This window comes from Ranitomeya imitator, chromosome 2 (assembly GCF_032444005.1).
Source record: "Ranitomeya imitator isolate aRanImi1 chromosome 2, aRanImi1.pri, whole genome shotgun sequence".
Lineage (NCBI taxonomy): Eukaryota > Metazoa > Chordata > Amphibia > Anura > Dendrobatidae > Ranitomeya > Ranitomeya imitator.
The window spans coordinates 513,088,824-513,108,295 of record NC_091283.1 but is presented as its reverse complement, the minus strand read 5'-3'; the positions used below and the strand labels follow the sequence as shown (position 1 = coordinate 513,108,295).

The 19,472-nt window shown below is 44.3% G+C and overlaps 1 protein-coding gene across 1 annotated transcript in view; it reads left to right on the top strand.

Moving 5' to 3' along the window:
* SOCS7 (suppressor of cytokine signaling 7) overlaps positions 1 to 19,472 on the top strand; it is an 88,694-nt gene that overhangs the window by 25,167 nt on the left and 44,055 nt on the right. The window contains exons 2-3 of the mRNA XM_069751706.1: positions 10,873 to 10,937; positions 11,023 to 11,127. Of these exons, the coding sequence (XP_069607807.1) occupies positions 10,873 to 10,937; positions 11,023 to 11,127 (170 nt within the window). The remainder of the gene's footprint in view (positions 1 to 10,872; positions 10,938 to 11,022; positions 11,128 to 19,472) is intronic.

The following is a 19,472-nucleotide window of genomic DNA, read 5'->3' as shown; positions in this document are numbered from 1 at the left end:
GGGCGGACCCCTAGTGACCAACTTTGATCCGGACAACTGAGGCCTCCTGGCGTCATAATGTTCATCGGCCAGACGAACGGCTTCAAGAGTCATTGGCCGCCTGTCCCGAAGCCATTCCTGTGTCTCGGGGTTTAGTCCATTAAAGAATCGTTCTAACAAGAAGAGCTGGAGGACGTCCTCCTTAGTGGTTGCTTGGCTCCCTTGTACCCACTGTAGCAAAAGGCAAATAGAATAATGGGATGCATTAAAAGAGGCATAGATGCTCATGAGGAGAATATAATTTTACCTCTATACAAGTCACTAGTTCGACCACACTTAGAATACTGTGCACAGTTCTGGTCTCCGGTGTATAAGAAAGACATAGCTGAACTGGAGCGGGTGCAATACCAAGATAGGTTATTACACTTGGGGCTATTTAGTTTGGAAAAACGAAGACTAAGGGGTGATCTTATGTTAATGTATAAATATATGAGGGGACAGTACAAAGACCTTTCTGATGATCTTTTTAATCATAGACCTGAAACAGGGACAAGGGGGCATCCTCTGCGTTTGGAGGAAAAAAGGTTTAAGCATAATAACAGACGCGGATTCTTTACTGTAAGAGCAGTGAGACTATGGAACTCTCTGCCGTATGATGTTGTAATGAGTGATTCATTACTTAAATTTAAGAGGGGACTGGATACCTTTCTGGAAAAGTATAATGTTACAGGGTATATACACTAGATTCCTTGATAGGGCGTTGATCCAGGGAACTAGTCTGATTGCCGTATGTGGAGTCGGGAAGGAATTTTTTTCCCCCAATGTGGAGCTTACTCTTTGCCACATGGGTTTTTTTTTTTTGCCTTCCTCTGGATCAACATGTTAGGGCATGTTAGGTTAGGCTACGGGTTAAACTAGATGGACATATAGTCTTCCTTCAACCTTAATAACTATGTAACTATGTAACTATGTAGCAGTGACCGCCGTAATTTACAGGCCCATTCAGCGTGGGTATCGGTTACAAGTTTTATAAGTCCGCGGAACTTTTGGCGGTATGCCTCTGGTGTCAGCGCATACCGGGCCAAGATCACTTCTTTGATCCGCTCATAGTCCATACAGTCCTTATCAGGTACCATGCGATAGGCGTCCGCTGCCCGGCCTGTCAGCTTGCTGGCCAGAATCTGAACCCTTTCCTCCGGCTTCACTTGATGAAGGGCACACTGCCGCTCAAAGTCCTGCAGAAAGCCATCAATGTCTTCCTCTGCCTCCCCCAACTGTCGGAAGGCATTATACTGGATCTTTTTGTGGCTTACTGTTGAAGGTACCTGGGTGGAGGCCAGAGCTCCCCCTGCTCGCTGACTCTCCTCTCTCCGGCCTGCCATCTCCATCTTGGCTAGCTCTATCCTGGTCTGCTCGGCCATCTTTTCCTTCAGATCAGTACGCACATCAGCCATCACCTCTCGTATGATCTTTACTGCAGGGTTTGGGCCATAGAACGCCAGTCTGTTCTTTACCTCCCCCTGAAATTCAGTCTCCTCCACGTTCACATTGGGGGTCGCTGCACTGTCGTGTTCCATGATGGCTGCTATCAAATTCGCTTTTGTTTTGTTGCTGGCGATTAACCCTCGGGCTTCCACCAGATCTTTTAATGTAGTCCTCTTTAACTTCTGGTAGTTGTCTTCCATTCATTCCTTTCCTCCTGTAGAAGGGATATCCCATCCCGCTGTCTGCCACCAGTGTAACGGGGTCTACCAAGCTGGGGTACCTCTTTCAGTACCACCCCGTGTTTCAGGAGGTCCTCTCTGCTTTTGCTGGATTCTGAATGAAGGACGCTGGCTGGAATTCCTTGATTACGTGAGAGCATATAAAAGCTGACTGCTACTCCACGTATTTCCAGTCTAAAAGAACACACTTTATTTTCAGCACACAGAATATATAACACAGATACACAGGGCAAGCCAATAGAAAAAGCAGGCCAGACATACATTACAATAGCCGCAGGGGGCCGGAGCCTGCTGATATTTACTGTGGGAATTACAAAGGTGGGGGAGGACAAAGGGGAATATCGTGTCCCCTCTGCCCAGGGGCGCAGCCTGTGGACTGATGCATTTCACATGGAACCTATTACACATACTGCATAACATATTCTTGGTGTTGGGGGTTCTGTAACACACGCGATGGGCCACAATTAGTAATTACTTCAATGACTGGAAGTTCATGGAAAATCCTCATATTTTTCATTGATCTATATACATCAAGGTTACAACCTGGAAAGTGATCTGCTGTGACTACCACCTACCAATATTGACTGACTGCATTTTACCACTATATGCTATGGTGAAACAATGGTGAGTAAAAATTAGTGTATACAGTTAGGGCCAGAAATATTTGGACAGTGACACAATTTTCGCGAGTTGGACTCTGCATGCCACCACATTGGATTTGAAATAAAACCTCTACAACAGAATTCAAGTGCAGATTGTAACGTTTAATTTGAAGGGTTGAACAAAAATATCTGATAGAAAATCTAGGAATTGTACACATTTCTTTACAAACACTCCACATTTTAGGAGGTCAAAAGTAATTGGACAAATAAACATAACCCAAACAAAATATTTTTATTTTCAATATTTTGTTGCAAATCCTTTGGAGGCAATCACTGCCTTAAGTCTGGAACCCATGGACATCACCAAACGCTGGGTTTCCTCCTTCTTAATGCTTTGCCAGGCCTTTACAGCCGCAGCCTTCAGGTCTTGCTTGTTTGTGGGTCTTTCCGTCTTAAGTCTGGATTTGAGCAAGTGAAATGCATGCTCAATTGGGTTTAGATCTGGAGATTGACTTGGCCATTGCAGAATGTTCCACTTTTTGGCACTCATGAACTCCTGGGTAGCTTTGGATGTATGCTTGGGGTCATTGTCCATCTGTACTATGAAGCGCCGTCCAATCAACTTTGCAGCATTTGGCTGAATCTGGGCTGAAAGTATATCCCGGTACACTTCAGAATTCATCCGGCTACTCTTGTCTGCTCTTATGTCATCAATAAACACAAGTGACCCAGTGCCATTGAAAGCCATGCATGCCCATGCCATCACATTGCCTCCACCATGTTTTACAGAGGATGTGGTGTGCCTTGGATCATGTGCCGTTCCCTTTCTTCTCCAAACTTTTTTCTTCCCATCATTCTGGTACAGGTTGATCTTTGTCTCATCTGTCCATAGAATACTTTTCCAGAACTGAGCTGGCTTCTTGAGGTGTTTTTCTGCAAATTTAACTCTGGCCTGTCTATTTTTGGTATTGATGAATGGTTTGCATCTAGATGTGAACCCTTTGTATTTACTGTCATGGAGTCTTCTCTTTACTGATGACTTAGAGACCGATACACCTACTTCACTGAGAGTGTTCTGGACTTCAGTTGATGTTGTGAACGGGTTCTTCTTCACCAAATTAAGTATGCGGCGATCATCCACCACTGTTGTCATCCGTGGACGCGCAGGCCTTTTTGAGTTCCCAAGCTCACCAGTCAATTCCTTTTTTCTCAGAATGTACCCAACTGTTGATTTTGCTACTCCAAGCATGTCTGCTATCTCTCTGATGGATTTTTTCTTTTTTTTCAGCCTCAGGATGTTCTGCTTCACCTCAATTGAGAGTTCCTTTGACCGCATGTTGTCTGCTCACAGCAACAGCTTCCAAATGCAAAACCACACACCTGGAATCCACCCCTGACCTTTTAACTACTTCATTGATTACAGGTTAACGAGGGAGACGCCTTCAGAGTTAATTGCAGCCCTTAGAGTCCATTGTCCAATTACTTTTGGTCCCTTGAAAAAGAGGACGCTATGCATTACAGAGCTATGATTCCTAAACCCTTTCTCCGATTTGGATGTGGAAACTATCATATTGCAGCTGGGAGTGTGCACTTTCAGCCCATATTATATATATATATATATATATATATATATATATATATATATATATATATATATATATATATAATTGTATTTCTGAACGTGTTTTTGTAAACAGCTAAAATAACAAAACTTGTGTCACTGTCCAAATATTTCTGGCCCTAACTGTATATGACATCAAGAGTTGTCATAGGACTCGGTCTAGTTTGGACAGCTTCATGGGGGACACCTGACAGATAAGCTCCCTAACGACATTGACAGGTTTGGCCAACATTATATATAACTAGCTGAAGAGCCCGGCGTTGCCTGGGCATAGTAAATATTTGTGGTTAGTTATAGCACCTCACTTCTCTTATTTTCCCATCACGCCTCTCATTTTCCCCCTCACATCTTTCATATTCCCCCTCACATCTTTTTCCCCCTCACTCCTCTCATTTTCCCCCTCACTCCTCTCATTCCCCCTAACACTTGTCATTTCGACCTCACATCTATCATTTTCCGATCACTCCACTATTTTCCCTCACTCCTCATTTTGCACTCACACCTTTTCATTTTCACCTCACACCTCTCATTTTCCCCTCAGTATGCAGTACAGACCAAAAGTTTGGACACACCTCATTTAAAGATGTCTGTATTTTTATGACTCAAAATTGTACATTCACACTGAAGACATCAAAACTATGAATTAACACATGTGAATTATATACGTAACAAAGTGATACAACTGAAAATATGTCTTATATTCTATGTTCTTCAAAGTAGCCACCTTTTGCTTTGATGACTGCTTTCCACTCTCATAGCATTCTCTTGATGAGCTTCAAGAGGTAGTCACCGGAAATGGTTTTCGCTTCACAGGTGTGCCCTGTCAGGTTTAATAAGTGGGATCTCTTGCCTTATAAATGGGGTTGGGACCATCAGTTGTGTTGTGCAGAAGTCTGGTGGATACAGAGCTGATAGTCCTACTGAACAGACTGTTAGATTTTGTATTATGGCAAGAAAAAAGCAGCTAAGTAAAGAAAAACAAGTGGCCATCATTACTTCAAGAAATGAAGGTCAGTCAGTCCGAAAAATTGGGATAACTTTGAAAGTGTCCCCAAGTGCAGTTGCAAAAACCATCAAGCACTACAAAGAAACTGGTTCACATGAGGACCGCCCCAGGAAAGGAAGACCGAGAGTCACCTCTGCTTCTGAGGATAAGTTTATCCGAGTCACCAGCCTCAGAAATCGCAGGTAAACAGCAGCTCAGATTAGAGACCAGGTCAATGTCACACAGAGTTCTAGCAGCAGACACATCTCTACAACAACTGTTAAGAGGAGACTTTGTGCAGCAGGCCTTCATGGTAAAATAGCTGCTAGGAAACCACTGCTAAGGACAGCAACAAGCAGAAGAGACTTGTTTGGGCTAAAGAACACAAGGAATGGACATTAGACCAGTGGAAATCTGTGCTTTGATCTGATGAGTCCAAATTTGAGATCTTTGGTTCCAACCACCCTGTCTTTGTGCGACGCAAAAAAAGTGAACAAATGGACTTTACATGCCTGGTTCCACCCATGAAGCATGAAGGAGGAGTTGTGATGGTGGGGGGTGGGGGTGGGGGTGGGGGGGGGCGCTTGGCTGGTGACACTGTTTGGGATTTATTCAAAATTGAAGGCATACTGAACCAAAATGGCGACCACCGCATCTTGCAGCAGCATGCTATTCCATCCAGTTTGCGTTTTAATTGGACCATCATTTATTTTTCAACACGACAATGACCCCAAACACATCCAGGCTGTGTAAGGGCTTTTTGACCAAGGAGGAGAGTGATGGGGTGCTACGCCAGATGACCTGGCCTCCACAGTCACCAGACCTGAACCTAATCGAGATGGTTTGGGGTGAGCTGGACCGCAGAGTGAAGGCAAAAGGGCCAACAAGTGCTAAGTGTCGCTGGGAACTCCTTCAAGATTGTTGGAAGACCATCCCCGGTGACTACCTTTTTGAAGCTCATCAAGAGAATGCCAAGAGTGTGCAAAGCAGTCATCAAAGCAAAAGGTGGCTACTTTGAAGAACCTAGAATATAAGACATATTTTCAGTTGTTTCACACTTTTTTGTTAAGTATATAATTCCACAAGTGTTAATTCATAGTTTTGATGCCTTCAGTGTGAATGTACTAATTTCATAGTCATGAAAATACAGAAAAATCTTTGAATGAGGTGTGTCCAAACTTTTGGTCTGTACTGTATACATGTTTATCTCCCTTATATATAGTTTACATCTGTCATATCCTGTATATAGTATATACCTGTATGTCATCTCCCCTGTAAATAGTATATACCTGCTGTATGTCATCTCCTGTATATTGTATATACCTATGTGTCATCTCCTCCTGTATATAGTATATACCTGTATGTCATCTATATATAGTATATACCTGTCATTTCCCCTGTATATAGTATACACCTGCTGTTTGTCATCTCCTCCTCTATATACCTGTGTCGTCTCCTCTTTTATATAATATATACCTGTATGTCATCTCATGTATATAGTATATACCCATCCTCTGTGTCTAGCTATCGCCCAATATCTCTTCTCCCTTATGCCTCCAAATTGCTGGAGCAACACGTCCATCTTGAACTGTCCTCCCACTTCTCCTCCTGCTCCCTCTTTGATCGGTTACAATCAGGCTTCCGTTCCCATCACTCAACTGAAACTGCCCTAACTAAAGTCACCAATGACCTACTAACTGCCAGGAGCAAGCGACACTACTCTGTCCTCCTTCTCCTGGACTTGTCTTCTGCCTTTGACACTGTTGACCACTCCCTTTTGCTACAAATCCTCTCATCCCTTGGCATCACAGACTTGGCCCTTTCCTGGATAATAATAATAATAATAATCTTTATTTTTATATAGCGCTAACATATTCCGCAGCGCTTTACAGTTTTGCACACATTATCATCACTGTCCCCGATGGGGCTCACAATCTAGAATCCCTATCAGTATGTCTTTGGAATGTGGGAGGAAACCGGAGTGCCCGGAGGAAACCCACGCAAACACGGAGAGAACATACAAACTCTTTGCAGATGTTGTCATGGGTGGGATTAGAACCCAGGACCCCAGCGCTGCAAGGCTGCAGTGCTAACCACTACGCCACCGTGCTGCCCTGGATCTCGTCATATCTGACAGACCGAACATTCAGTGTCTCCCTCCCCCACACCACCTCCTCACTTCGCCCCTTGTCAGTCGGTGTTCCTCAAGGCTCTGCTCTAGGACCCCTACTCTTCTCCATCTACACTTTCGGCCTGGGACAGCTCATAGAATCCCACGGTATGCAGTACCATCTCTACGCCGACGACACGCAGATCTACCTCTCCGGACCTGACCTCTCCTCCTTGCTTACCAAAATCCCGCACTGTCTGTCTGCCATTTCAGCCTTCTTTTCTGCTCGCTTTCTACAACTGAACATGGACAAAACAGAATTCATCATCTTTCCCCCATCTCACTCTACCCCTCCACCACATCTATCCATCAATGTCAATGGCTGCTCACTATCCCCAGTCCCACACGCCCGATGCCTCGGGGTGATCCTCGACTCTGCCCTCTCTTTCAAGCCACATATCCAAGCCCTTGCCTCCTCCTGTCGTCTCAAACTCAAAAATATTTCCCGGATCCGTGCTTTCCTTGACCGCAACACTGCAAAAACGCTAGTGCATGCCCTTATCATCTCCCGCCTCGACTACTGCAACCTCCTACTCTCTGGACTCCCCTCTAGCACTCTGGCACCACTCCAATCCATCCTACACTCTGCTGCCCGACTAATCCACCTGTCCCCCCGCTATTCCCCAGCCTCTCCCCTGTGTCAAGCCCATCACTGGCTTCCTATCGCCCAGAGACTCCAGTTCAAAACCCTCACACTGACATACAAAGCCATCCACAACCTGTCTCCTCCATACATCTGTGACATGGTCTCCCGGTACCTACCTACACGCGACCTCCGATCCTCCCAAGACCTCCTTCTCTACTCCCCTCTCATCTCTTCTTCCCATAACCGCATCCAAGACTTCTCCCGTGCTTCCCCCATACTCTGGAACTCTCTACCCCAACACATCAGACTTGCGCCTACCATAGAAACCTTCAAAAAGAACCTGAAGACTCATCTCTTCCGACAAGCCTACAGCCTGCAGTGATCCTCAACCTACTGAACAGCCGCACAGCCAGCTCTTCCCTCTCCTAGTGTATCCTCACCCACCCCCTGCAGACTGTGAGCCCTCGCGGGCAGGGTCCTCCCTCCTTATGTACTCGTGTGCCTTGTTATCTGCTCATGTTTAATGTAATTGTCTATATTTGCCCCGTATTCACATGTAAAGCGCCATGGAATAAATGGTGCTATAAAAATGTATAATAATAATAATATACGTGCCATCTCCTCCTGTATATAGTATATACCTGTATGTCATCTCCTATAAATAGTAGATACCTGTATGTCATCTCCTGTATATAGTATATGCCTGTGTCATCTCCTCCTGTATATAGTATATACCTGTATGTCATCTCCTCCTGTATATAGTATATACCTGTATGTCATCTCCTCCTGTATATAGTATATACCAATATGTCATCTCCTCCTGTATATAGTATATACCTGTATGTCATCTCCTCCTGTATATAGTATATACCAGTATGTCATCTCCTCCTGTATATAGTATATACCAGTGTTTCATCTCCCCTGTATATAGTATCTGTCATCTGCTCCTGTATATGGTATATACCGGTCATCTCCTCCTGTATATAGTATGTACCTGTATGACATCTCCTCCTGTATATACCTGTATGTCATCTCCTCTTGTATATAGTATGTACCTGTATGTCATCTCCTGTATTAGACCTCGTTCACACGTTATTTGGTCAGTATTTTTACCTCCGTATTTGTAAGCTAAATTGGCAGCCTGATAAATCCCCAGTCAGCAGGAAGCCCTCCCCCCTGGCAGTATATATTAGCTCACACATACACATAATAGACAGGTCATGTGACTGACAGCTGCCGTATTTCCTATATGGTACATTTGTTGCTCTTGTAGTTTGTCTGCTTATTAATCAGATTTTTATTTTTGAAGGATAATACCAAACTTGTGTGTGTTTTAGGGTGAGTTTCATGTGTCAAGTTGTGTGTGTTGAGTTGCGTGTGGCAACATGCGTGTAGCAACTTTTTGTGTCGATCACCGGTGTTAGTGTTCATCTCTGCCGTCACCACATTGTACTAAAGTATTCACAACCATTAGTGAATGTTACGGGTGATAGTCAGATGCAGATTTTTTTTATTTAGAGCCAATTGTAATATTCTTGCTTGATAATCATATATCCATTTTCTTGAAGATACTAAGATGTTAACCTGTAGACAGCTTTGCCAACGTAGACTGCGTTTTCTCATGGCGTTATCCCAGACATTTCGATACCATACATTTCAGCAGTCTTGGTAAGCCTACTTTTATGTGGTGTAACGCTTGGCTTTTTGTAGCACACAACGTTCAGAGAAAGTTTTGTGTGTCGAGTTGCATGTGACAGGTTAGTGTAGCAAGTTGTGTGCAGCAAGTTTTGCGCATGGCGAGTTTTGCATGTGACGAATTTTGCGCGTGGCGAGTTTTGAGCGGTGACTTTTGTGTTTCGACTTTTATGTGGCGAGGTTGGTGTATGTGTAGGGAAATGTGTGCTGAGGGTGGTATATGTGTTCAAGCACGTGGTAGTGTGTGGCATATTTTGTGTGTGTTCATATCCCTGTGTGTGGGACCCCACCTTAGCAACTGTATGGTATATACTCTTTGGCGCCATCGCTCTCATTCTTTAAGTCCCCCTTGTTCACATCTGGCAGCTTTCAATTTGCCTCCAACACTTTTCCTTTCAGTTTTCTCCCATTATGTAGATAGGGGCAAAATTGTTTGGTGAATTGGAACGCGCGGGGTTAAAATTTTGCCTCACAACATACCCTATGACGCTCTCGGGGTCCAGACGTGTGACTGTGCCAATCCCGGACACACACACACACACACACACACACACACACACACACACACACACACACACACACACACACACACTCCCCTACACACACCTTTATATATTAGATTGTATGTTCTCTCAGAAATAGGTTGTCACCAGACATGTCCGATGACCACTCTCTCATGGAGATCCCACTCACAGTTGGTCAAACAAGTGCCCTGTGTATGGGAGAGCCTACTGCTACCTAATAAATATGGCAGGCTTTAGACAACAAAAAGATCAGCAGTCCAAAATGGCATAAGCCGGATCCTTAATTCCCCCAACAATCATCTCTCAGGGATTCTCATTGTCAGCTGAGCTCTGCAGTATCATCCTGCTCAGTGGACCTTAGTCTAATGTGTGTGGAGTTATACCACAAAGTATATTTTGATAAATATATCTTGAAATTAAAATTAGTTCCACAATTGGATGTTTATTTTTTCCCCCTGTGCTGAGATAATCTTATAAATGTGTACTGTGTAATGGCTCCTGGGCAGGGGAGGAAGCAAAATAGTATACAGACAGGACAGCATAGGATCACAGCTGCTTTCTGTGAGGTAAAACATTTTCTTATCTGTTTGAAAACCTGTTTTCCTTATAGAAAGAATCAGCTGTGACCTCCATGCTGTCCTGTCTGTATACTCTTTTGCTTCCTCATACCATGTTCCTGCATGGTCAGATGCAGCCATGACACAGTGTTTTTTTGTTGTTTTTTTAAAGCACATACATCCAATTGTGGAAATAATTTTTACTCCGAAGATCTATTAATTAAAATATACTTTGTGTGGAGAACCCCCTTTTAAGTTCCGACATAATCACAGGCAAGGATTCTTTGAAACTGTATGGTCTGCTCTGCTTGGTGACGAGTAATATTCTTGTATTATCTGATATATCCTGTATTGTTTTGTTTTCATATGATATCTGGGTTACCATAGAAATGACAATTTTTTAATTTTTTTTTATTTATATATATACAGGAAGCCCCGTTTGACCAGAACTCAAAGTGCCTTCTCTCCGGTCTCCTTCAGTCCCCTCTTTACTGGTAAGTGGTTAAAAAATAGCAAATCCTTTTGCCCTTATTATGCGTGTTCCCATTACATTGTTTAATGTGGTTTTCTTTGTGACAGGTGAAACGGTATCTCTTGTGGACGTGGACATATCACACCGAGGTTCATGCTCTACCCACCCCCCTACCCCACCCCCACCTCCTCGCAGGAGCCTGAGCCTTCTAGGTAATGCCCTGTCAGGTGTCGTCTTTTATGCCACTTTAAAGGGAATGTGTTATCCAAAAATTACCTATTGTTAGTTTTTATGTCAACGGGAACCTGGCAGCTGAATGAACACCTAGAAACTAATTATATGGCTCCATCTGTCTTTTAAGCCTGATACTGTTCAACAACACAGTTACATACAGTACAGACCAAAAGTTTGGACACACCTTCTCATTTAAAGATTTTTCTGTATTTTCATGTCTATGAAAATTGTAAATTCACACTGAAGGCATCAAAACTATGAATTAACACATGTGGAATTATATACTTAACAAAAAAGTGTGAAACAACTGAAATTATGTCTTATATTCTAGGTTCTTCAAAGTAGCCACCTTTTGCTCTGATGACTGCTTTGCACACTCTTGGCATTCTCTTGATGAGCTTCAAGAGGTAGTCACCGGAAATGGTTTTCACTTCACAGGTGTGCCCTGTCAGGTTTAATAAGTGGGATTTCTTGCCTTATAAACCGGGTTGGGACCATCAGTTGTATTGTGCAGAAGTCTGGTGAATACACAGCTGATAGTCCTACTGAATAGACTGCTAGAATTTGTATTATGGCAAGAAAAAAGCAGCTAAGTAAAGAAAAACAAGTGGCCTTCATTACTTTAAGAAATTAAGGTCAGTCAGTCCGAAAAATTGGGAAAACTTTGAAAGTGTCCCTAAGTGCAGCTGCAAAAACCATCAAGCGCTACAAAGAAACTGGCTCACATGAGGAAAGGAAGACCAAGAGTCACCTCTGCTTCTGAGGATAAGTTTATCCGAGTCACCAGCTTCAGAAATCGCAGGTTAACAGCAGCTCAGATTAGAGACCAGGTCAATGTCACACAGAGTTCTAGCAGCAGACACATCTCTACAACAACTGTTAAGAGGAGACTTTGTGCAGCAGGCCTTCATGGTAAAATAGCTGCTAGGAATCCACTGCAAGGATAGGCAACAAGCAGAAGAGACTTGTTTGGGCTAAAGAACACAAGGAATGGACATTACACCAATGGAAATCTGTGCTTTGGCCTGATGAGTTCAAATTTGAGATCTTTGGTTCCAACCACCGTGTCTTTGTGCGACGCAGAAAAGGTGAAAGGATGGACTCTACATGCCTGGTTCCCACCGTGAAGCATGGAGGAGGAGGTGTGATGTGTGGGGGTGCTTTGCTGGTGACACCAGCAAAATTGAAGGCAAAATTGAAGGCATACTGAACCAGCATGGCTACCACAGCATCTTGCAGCGGCATACTATTCCATCCGGTTTGCGTTTAGTTGGACCATAATTTATTTTTCAACAGGACAATGACACCAAACACACCTGTAGGCTGTGTAAGGGCTATTTGACCAAGAAGGAGAGTGATAGGGTGCTACGCCAGATGACCTGGCCTCCAGAGTCACCAGATCTGAACCCAATCGAGATGGTTTGGGGTGAGCTGGACCGCAGAGTGAAGGCAAAAGAGCCAACAAGTGCTAAGCACTTCCAAGATTGTTGGAAGACCATTCCCGGTGACTACCTCTTGAAGCTCATCAAGAGAATGCCAAGAGTGTGCAAAGCAGTCATCAGAGCAAAAGGTGGCTACTTTGAAGAACCTAGAATATAAGACATAATTTCAGTTGTTTCACACTTTTTTGTTAAGTATATAATTCCACAAGTGTCAATTCATAGTTTTGATGCCTTCAGTGTGAATTTACAATTTTCATAGTCATGAAAATATAGAAAAATCTTTAAATGAGAAGGTGCCCAAACTTTTGGCTGTACTGTAGGTTAAAAAATTCTTCGCTTCATCAAGTTCAAGCTTCCTCCACCAATTGTACATTTTGTCACTAATGTAACTATAACCCATGTTGTGTATCGAGGAAATCGTCCAGCCCTTTTTCAAAATGTCAGTGTCTATTACCGCCTCTTGTGATAGCCATTTTTACTAACCGTAAAGAATCCTTTCCCATTTAGCTGCCGGAATCGCCTTTGTTCTACCAGTAATGAGTGGCCCCTGGTCCTCAATATGGTCTTTAGAAGGAGTAAGTCATGTGACAATCCTTTTGTACTGACCACACACATATTTATTCATGTAAATGACATCTCTGAATCGTCTTTTTTCAAAGGTAAACAAGCCCAACTTTACCAACCTCTCACATTTGACAGGCCTTCCATCCCTTGTAATAATCTAGTTGCCCGCCTTTGAACTGACTCTAACTTCCGAATATCCTTTTTAAAATGTGGAGCCCAAAACTAGATCCCATTTTCCTATCGCCACGACAGCACCCACAACGAGAGAGGGGATCCGCCCACCTTCCGGACAGGAACCTACAGGTTAAAAAGGGGCGGTCCCCCTCGCCCTCCAGTTTGGGTTCCTGTCCGGACGGCGGGAGCCTACAGGTCGTTTTTCACCTACCCGGGTCCGCCAAGCCTCTGTGCGGTGTCCAGGTGGGAACGGCAGAGTCGGGGGCCCGGAAGCAGCGTCGGGGGAAGTTCTGTGTCCAGCTTCCCCCCTCGTCTGGCAAGGAGCGGCTGAACGCTGAAGTGGCGTTCCCAGGGGAAGGCACGCCGCCCTGGGTCGTCCACACGCGCGCGACACTGCGGGAGCAGGTCGGCGCTTATGACCCGGAAGTGAACCAACGACTTCCGGAGGAGGCCGGGAGGAGGAGCGCGGGACCTTTGAAAAGAAGGCAGCGCTTGGTGAGTGGTGTGCGGCGATATGTCTTCCACAGGAGACGCCGAACACCGAAAAGGAGAGCAGCAAAGGAGCAGCAGCAGATCTCAGAGTGGAGATGTGGCACGCGGGCAGCAGGATCCTGGCACGCCACATCGCACCTCACCTCCTCAGAAACCGGTACTCTAATTTCATCAGCAGTGGTGAGTGTTATATCTGAGCCACTGGCTGATACAATTGTCTTCTATACTATGTTTTATTATAGGGGAAGAAGGTCTCAAAATCCAAACATAAGCAGTGTGCATTATGCATGGAACCACTACCTGACACCTATGTAAAGAAATTATGTCAGACGTGTATATGCCGCACGTTAGAGGAAGAGGCACCCCTTCGTGTATCGGATTTGAGGGAAGTTATCAGGGAAGAGATAAAATCTTCTCTTAAATCTAAACGGCAGGAGAAGATTAGTATGGAATTGGTATCCGATTCCAGCCCTTCGTTGCAGGAGGGCGAGTGCTCGGAGAGTTCATCACCATCCTCCTCAGAGGAGGAAGGAAGGCCTTGCTTTGCCACAGATAATATGGAGGCTTTAATTAAGGCAGTCCGTGCGACGATGGGTGTAGCTGAGAGTAAAGAGCCTAAGACAACCCAGGAAATCATGTTCGCAGGGCTGAGCCAGAGAAGTCGCAAAGCTTTCCCGGTAGTAGAGACCATTAAAGATCTGGTCAAACGGGAGTGGGACAAGCTGGATAAAGGGTTCTTACCTTCGGCCGCAAAAAGATGGTACCCCTTTGAGGATGACACCTTATCCCAGTGGATGAAGATCCCAAAAATAGATGCGGCAGTAGCCTCTACCTCGAAAACAGGCTCGCTACCATTGGAGGATGTAGGACTCCTTAAAGATCCTTCAGACAGGAAGGCTGACATGCTCCTTAAGAAGGTGTGGGAAGCATCATCTGGAGCCTTTAAGCCCGCAATCGCAGGCACCTGTACGGCAAGATCAGTTATGGTCTGGGTGACTCAGCTGGAGGAGCAGCTTAAAGCAAAAGTACCCAGGGATAAATTGTTAAACTCCCTGTCTCAGGTCAGGGAAGGAGCGGCTTATCTAGCGGATGCATCGATTGATTCCCTGATATTGGCTGCAAGATCGGCGGGTCTCTCAAACGCAGCCCGACGGGCACTTTGGCTGAAGACCTGGAAGGGGGATGCTCAGGCAAAAGCTAAATTGTGCTCCATTCCATGTAGGGGTGAGTACCTATTCGGCCCGGTGCTGGATGACATCCTGGCAAAGGCAGAAGACAGAAAGAAGGGATTCCCTAAAACATTTAATCCCACTTTTAGGAATGCCTTCCGGAGACGCATGCCCTTCAGAAGTTTCCAGTCAGACCAGCAGGGAAATAATCGCGACTGGGAAACATCGGATCAAAAGAAGAAAGGTGGATACTATAAGAACCCTCCATCTTTCTCAAGACGTAGACGTAATTACAGATAAAACTGATCTACCAGTAGGGGGAAGACTAAAGTTCTTCTCAGAAAGATGGGAAAAGATTACTTCTAGTGCCTGGATAATGGGGGTGGTTGAGTCAGGATTAAAATTAGAATTTTTGAGAACTCCACCAAATCATTTTGTGATAACATCACTGGACACTCCGGCCCAACAACAGGCCTTAGAATTAGAGATTCAACAATTGCTTACAAAGCGAGTTATTGAAGAAGTACCAAAACATCAGGAGAAGACGGGCTTTTATTCTCCGCTATTCTTAATCTCTAAACCTGATGGGTCCTTTAGGACTATCATAAATTTACGAAAATTGAATAGATATCTTCAGTACCACGCTTTTAAGATGGAATCCATTAAGTCAACAACTAAGCTTTTGTTTCCTAGGTGCTACATGTCGGTCTTGGATCTAAAAGATGCGTACTACCATCTTCCAGTTCACAGAAATCACCAGCAATTCCTCAGGATGGCAGTATGGGTAAACCATCAGATTAAACATTTCCAATATTTGGCAATGCCCTTTGGCCTGTCCATGGCACCTAGAATTTTTACTAAAGTTATCTCGGAAGCAATGGCCCATATTAGGGAAAAGGAAACCCTTGTAGTGCCCTATCTAGATGATTTTTTGATAATTGGAAATTCAATTGCTCAGTGTACATATAGGGTAAATGCCATAATATCATCCCTACAGGAACTCGGTTGGATAGTCAACTGGAAAAAATCAAAACTAGAACCCACAAGACGTCAGACCTTTCTAGGAGTTCTGCTAGACTCAGAAGACCAGTCATCCTTCCTACCAGAAGAGAAGAAGCAGAAGATTATTCAAAGAATCAGGGCTGTAAGGAAAACTCCAAACTTAAGTCTAAGAGACGCAATGTCTCTACTAGGATCTTTAACCGCGTGTATATCGGCAGTGAGATGGGCTCAGGTTCACACTCGAATGCTTCAATACGAGGTTCTTCAAGCGGAGAAAGATCTTCATGGTGCTCTGAACAGAAAATTCGATCTATCACCCGCCACTCTTCACGATCTAAAATGGTGGCTCGATCTGGCACATCTGTCAAAAGGGGTTCTCTGGACCATCACTCCGAACAATGTAATTACAACAGATGCCAGTCCGTTCGGTTGGGGAGCCCATATGGAGGACATTCTGACCCAAGGGCAATGGTCGATTCAAGAATCCCAGTATTCCTCAAATCTGAGAGCTTGTGGCAGTCAAACAGGCTCTTCTTTGCTTACTACCATCCCTGAGGAATGCACATGTACAGATACAAACAGACAATATGACTGTGGTAGCCTATATCAATCATCAGGGGGGGACAAGATCTCGATCCCTAATGACCACTACAGCACAGATATTGTCTCTGGCCGAGAATCACTTACAATCCCTGTCGGCAGTTCACATAAAAGGAGAACTCAATATAGAGGCGGACTATCTCAGTCGCCATTCCCTTCGTCAGGGAGAGTGGTCCCTAGACCAACAGGTATTCGATCAAATAGTCAATATGTGGGGTGTACCGATAATAGACCTATTTGCTACGAGAAAGAACAGGAAGGTCAGGAGGTTCGCATCCTTACACATGGCAGACCAACCATTCATAGTGGATTCCCTTCGTGTCCGTTGGGACTTCCAGCTGGCTTATGCCTTTCCTCCTATGTGTCTGATTCCGATAGTTCTCAGGAAGATCGGGGAAGAAGGAGCCAGAGTGATCCTAATCGCCCCCTTCTGGCCCAGGAGGCCTTGGTTCTCTCTCCTCAGAACAATGTCAGTGACGGATCCCTGGGTGTTGCCAGTGGTTCCGGAGCTCCTTTCTCAAGGTCCGTTTCGTCATCCAAATTTGGAGACTCTTCACTTAACGGCTTGGAACTTGAGAGGGAGCTTCTGAAGGAGAGGGGGTTCTCCAATGCTTTAATTAATACCTTATTGAAAAGCAGAAAGGAGATTACTACAAAGATCTATACAAAAATTTGGAAAAAATTCCTTATGTTTCATCAGCAACCATTAGGAGATAAGGTTCCGATTTCAGCTATTCTAGAATTCCTTCAGAAAGGCTGGGAATTGGGTTTAGCAGTCAACACTCTAAGAGTTCATGTTTCAGCCTTGGGAGCTCTATATAACAGTGATATAGCTGGTAATAGATGGGTTGTTAGATTTATTAAGGCATGTCAGCGTTCGAACCCAATCCATATTGTAAGAATACCCCCTTGGGATTTAAATTTGGTTCTTGAGGCATTGACTGAACCTCCGTTCGAGCCATTAGACTCTATTTCTATAAAAAATTTAACCTTAAAAACAGCTCTACTCTTAGCCTTAACATCTGCCAGGAGGGTCAGTGATATACACGCGTTATCAGTAGATCCTCCCTATCTAATAATTCTCCAGGATAAGATTGTCCTAAAACCCGATCCTGCATATTTACCAAAAGTAGCAACTAAATTTCATAGAAGTCAGGAGATTTATTTACCATCTTTCTATGAAAATCCAGGTTCAGAAGAGGAGAAAAAATATCATACTCTAGATGTAAAGAGGGCGATATTAGAATACCTGGATAAGACACAAAGCTGGAGACAGAGTAGGGCTCTGTTTTTCTTTCCAGAATCAGAAAAAAGGTTCTGGGGTCACGAAGAACTCTATCGCTAGATGGATTAGAGAAGCAATATGTCTTGCCTATTCTGCCAGGGGAGTAACACCACCAGAAGGCATCAGGGCGCACTCCACTCGGGCCATGGCATCATCCTGGGCGGAGAAGGCAGATGTCCCCATTGAAATGATATGTAAGGCGGCAACTTGGTCATCACCTTCCACCTTTTATAAGCACTATCGCCTTGATCTATCTGCTAATTCCAGCTTACAATTTGGCCGTTCAGTACTTAGTGCTGTAGTCCCTCCCAGTTAAATAGTCTTTGAAAGTCTCTCGTTGTGGGTGCTGTCGTGGCGATAGGAAAACCGGTTTTACGTACCGGTAATAGGATTTTACAGAGTCCATGACAGCACCCATACATTCCCCCCCCGTATTTAGTTACTTATTCCTGCACTCTGTTGGAAGGTGTGCCTTAAAGATCACTCTTTAGAGGTGGTGGTATTTATTAATGTTTAAGATAGTATTGTCATGTACTGATTCATTGGCGGTATCTCTTGTACTCTGGAACACAAACTGGAGGGCGAGGGGGACCGCCCCTTTTTAACCTGTAGGTTCCTGTCCGGAAGGTGGGCGGATCCCCTCTCTCGTTGTGGGTGCTGTCGTGGACTCTGTAAAATCCTATTACCGGTACGTAAAAACCGGTATTCTAGATGTGGCCCCACCAGCGACATTTTATGAAAGCGTGAAAATGGATGCATCAAAGGGAGTGGGCCCAACATCGGCGTACTATTACGCCCAATGTCAGAAAGGGGTTAACATGATCACTAAATGTTAAAATTTGTAAGAAAAAAATTGTCACCATTTTCTCACACCTGTAACTTCTCCTTTCTTTGGGATTTGAGGCTGGGTGAGGGTTTATTTTTTTGCACCCTTAGCTGATTTTTTATTGATACCATTCTGGGGTAGATATGTTTTGATCACCTCATAGTGCATTTTTTTTGCAATGGTGTGGCAGCCAAACTCTGTTTACCAATCTGATAAATTTACATTATATTTTACTACATTGGATATTTCTGAATGCAGCGATACTGAATGTGGTTTTTTTTTTTTTTTTTTCAATTTTCAAAGGGGGGTGATTTGAACTTTTGTGGCTTTTTTTTCTCTCTCTCTCTATATCTATCTATATATAATTGTCTACGGGTCACTTCCGTCTGTCCGTCTGTCTGTCACGGTTATTCATTCGCTGATTGGTCTCGCCAGCTGCCTGTAATGGCTGCCGCGACCAATCAGCGACGGGCACAGTCTGGAAGAAAATGGCCGCCTCTTACTCCCCGCAGTCAGTGCCTGTTGCCCTGCCCGCATACTCCCCTCCGGTCACCGCTAACACAGGGTTAATGCCGGCGGTAACGGACCACGTTATGCTGCGGCTAACGCACTCCGTTACCGCCGCTATTAACCCTGTGTGTCCCCAACTTTTTACTATTGACGCTGCCTATGCGGCATCAATAGTAAAAAATGTAATGTTAAAAATAATAATAAAAAAAAAACCTGCTATACTCGCCCTCCGTTGCAGCTCGCGCCGGCCGCCATCTTC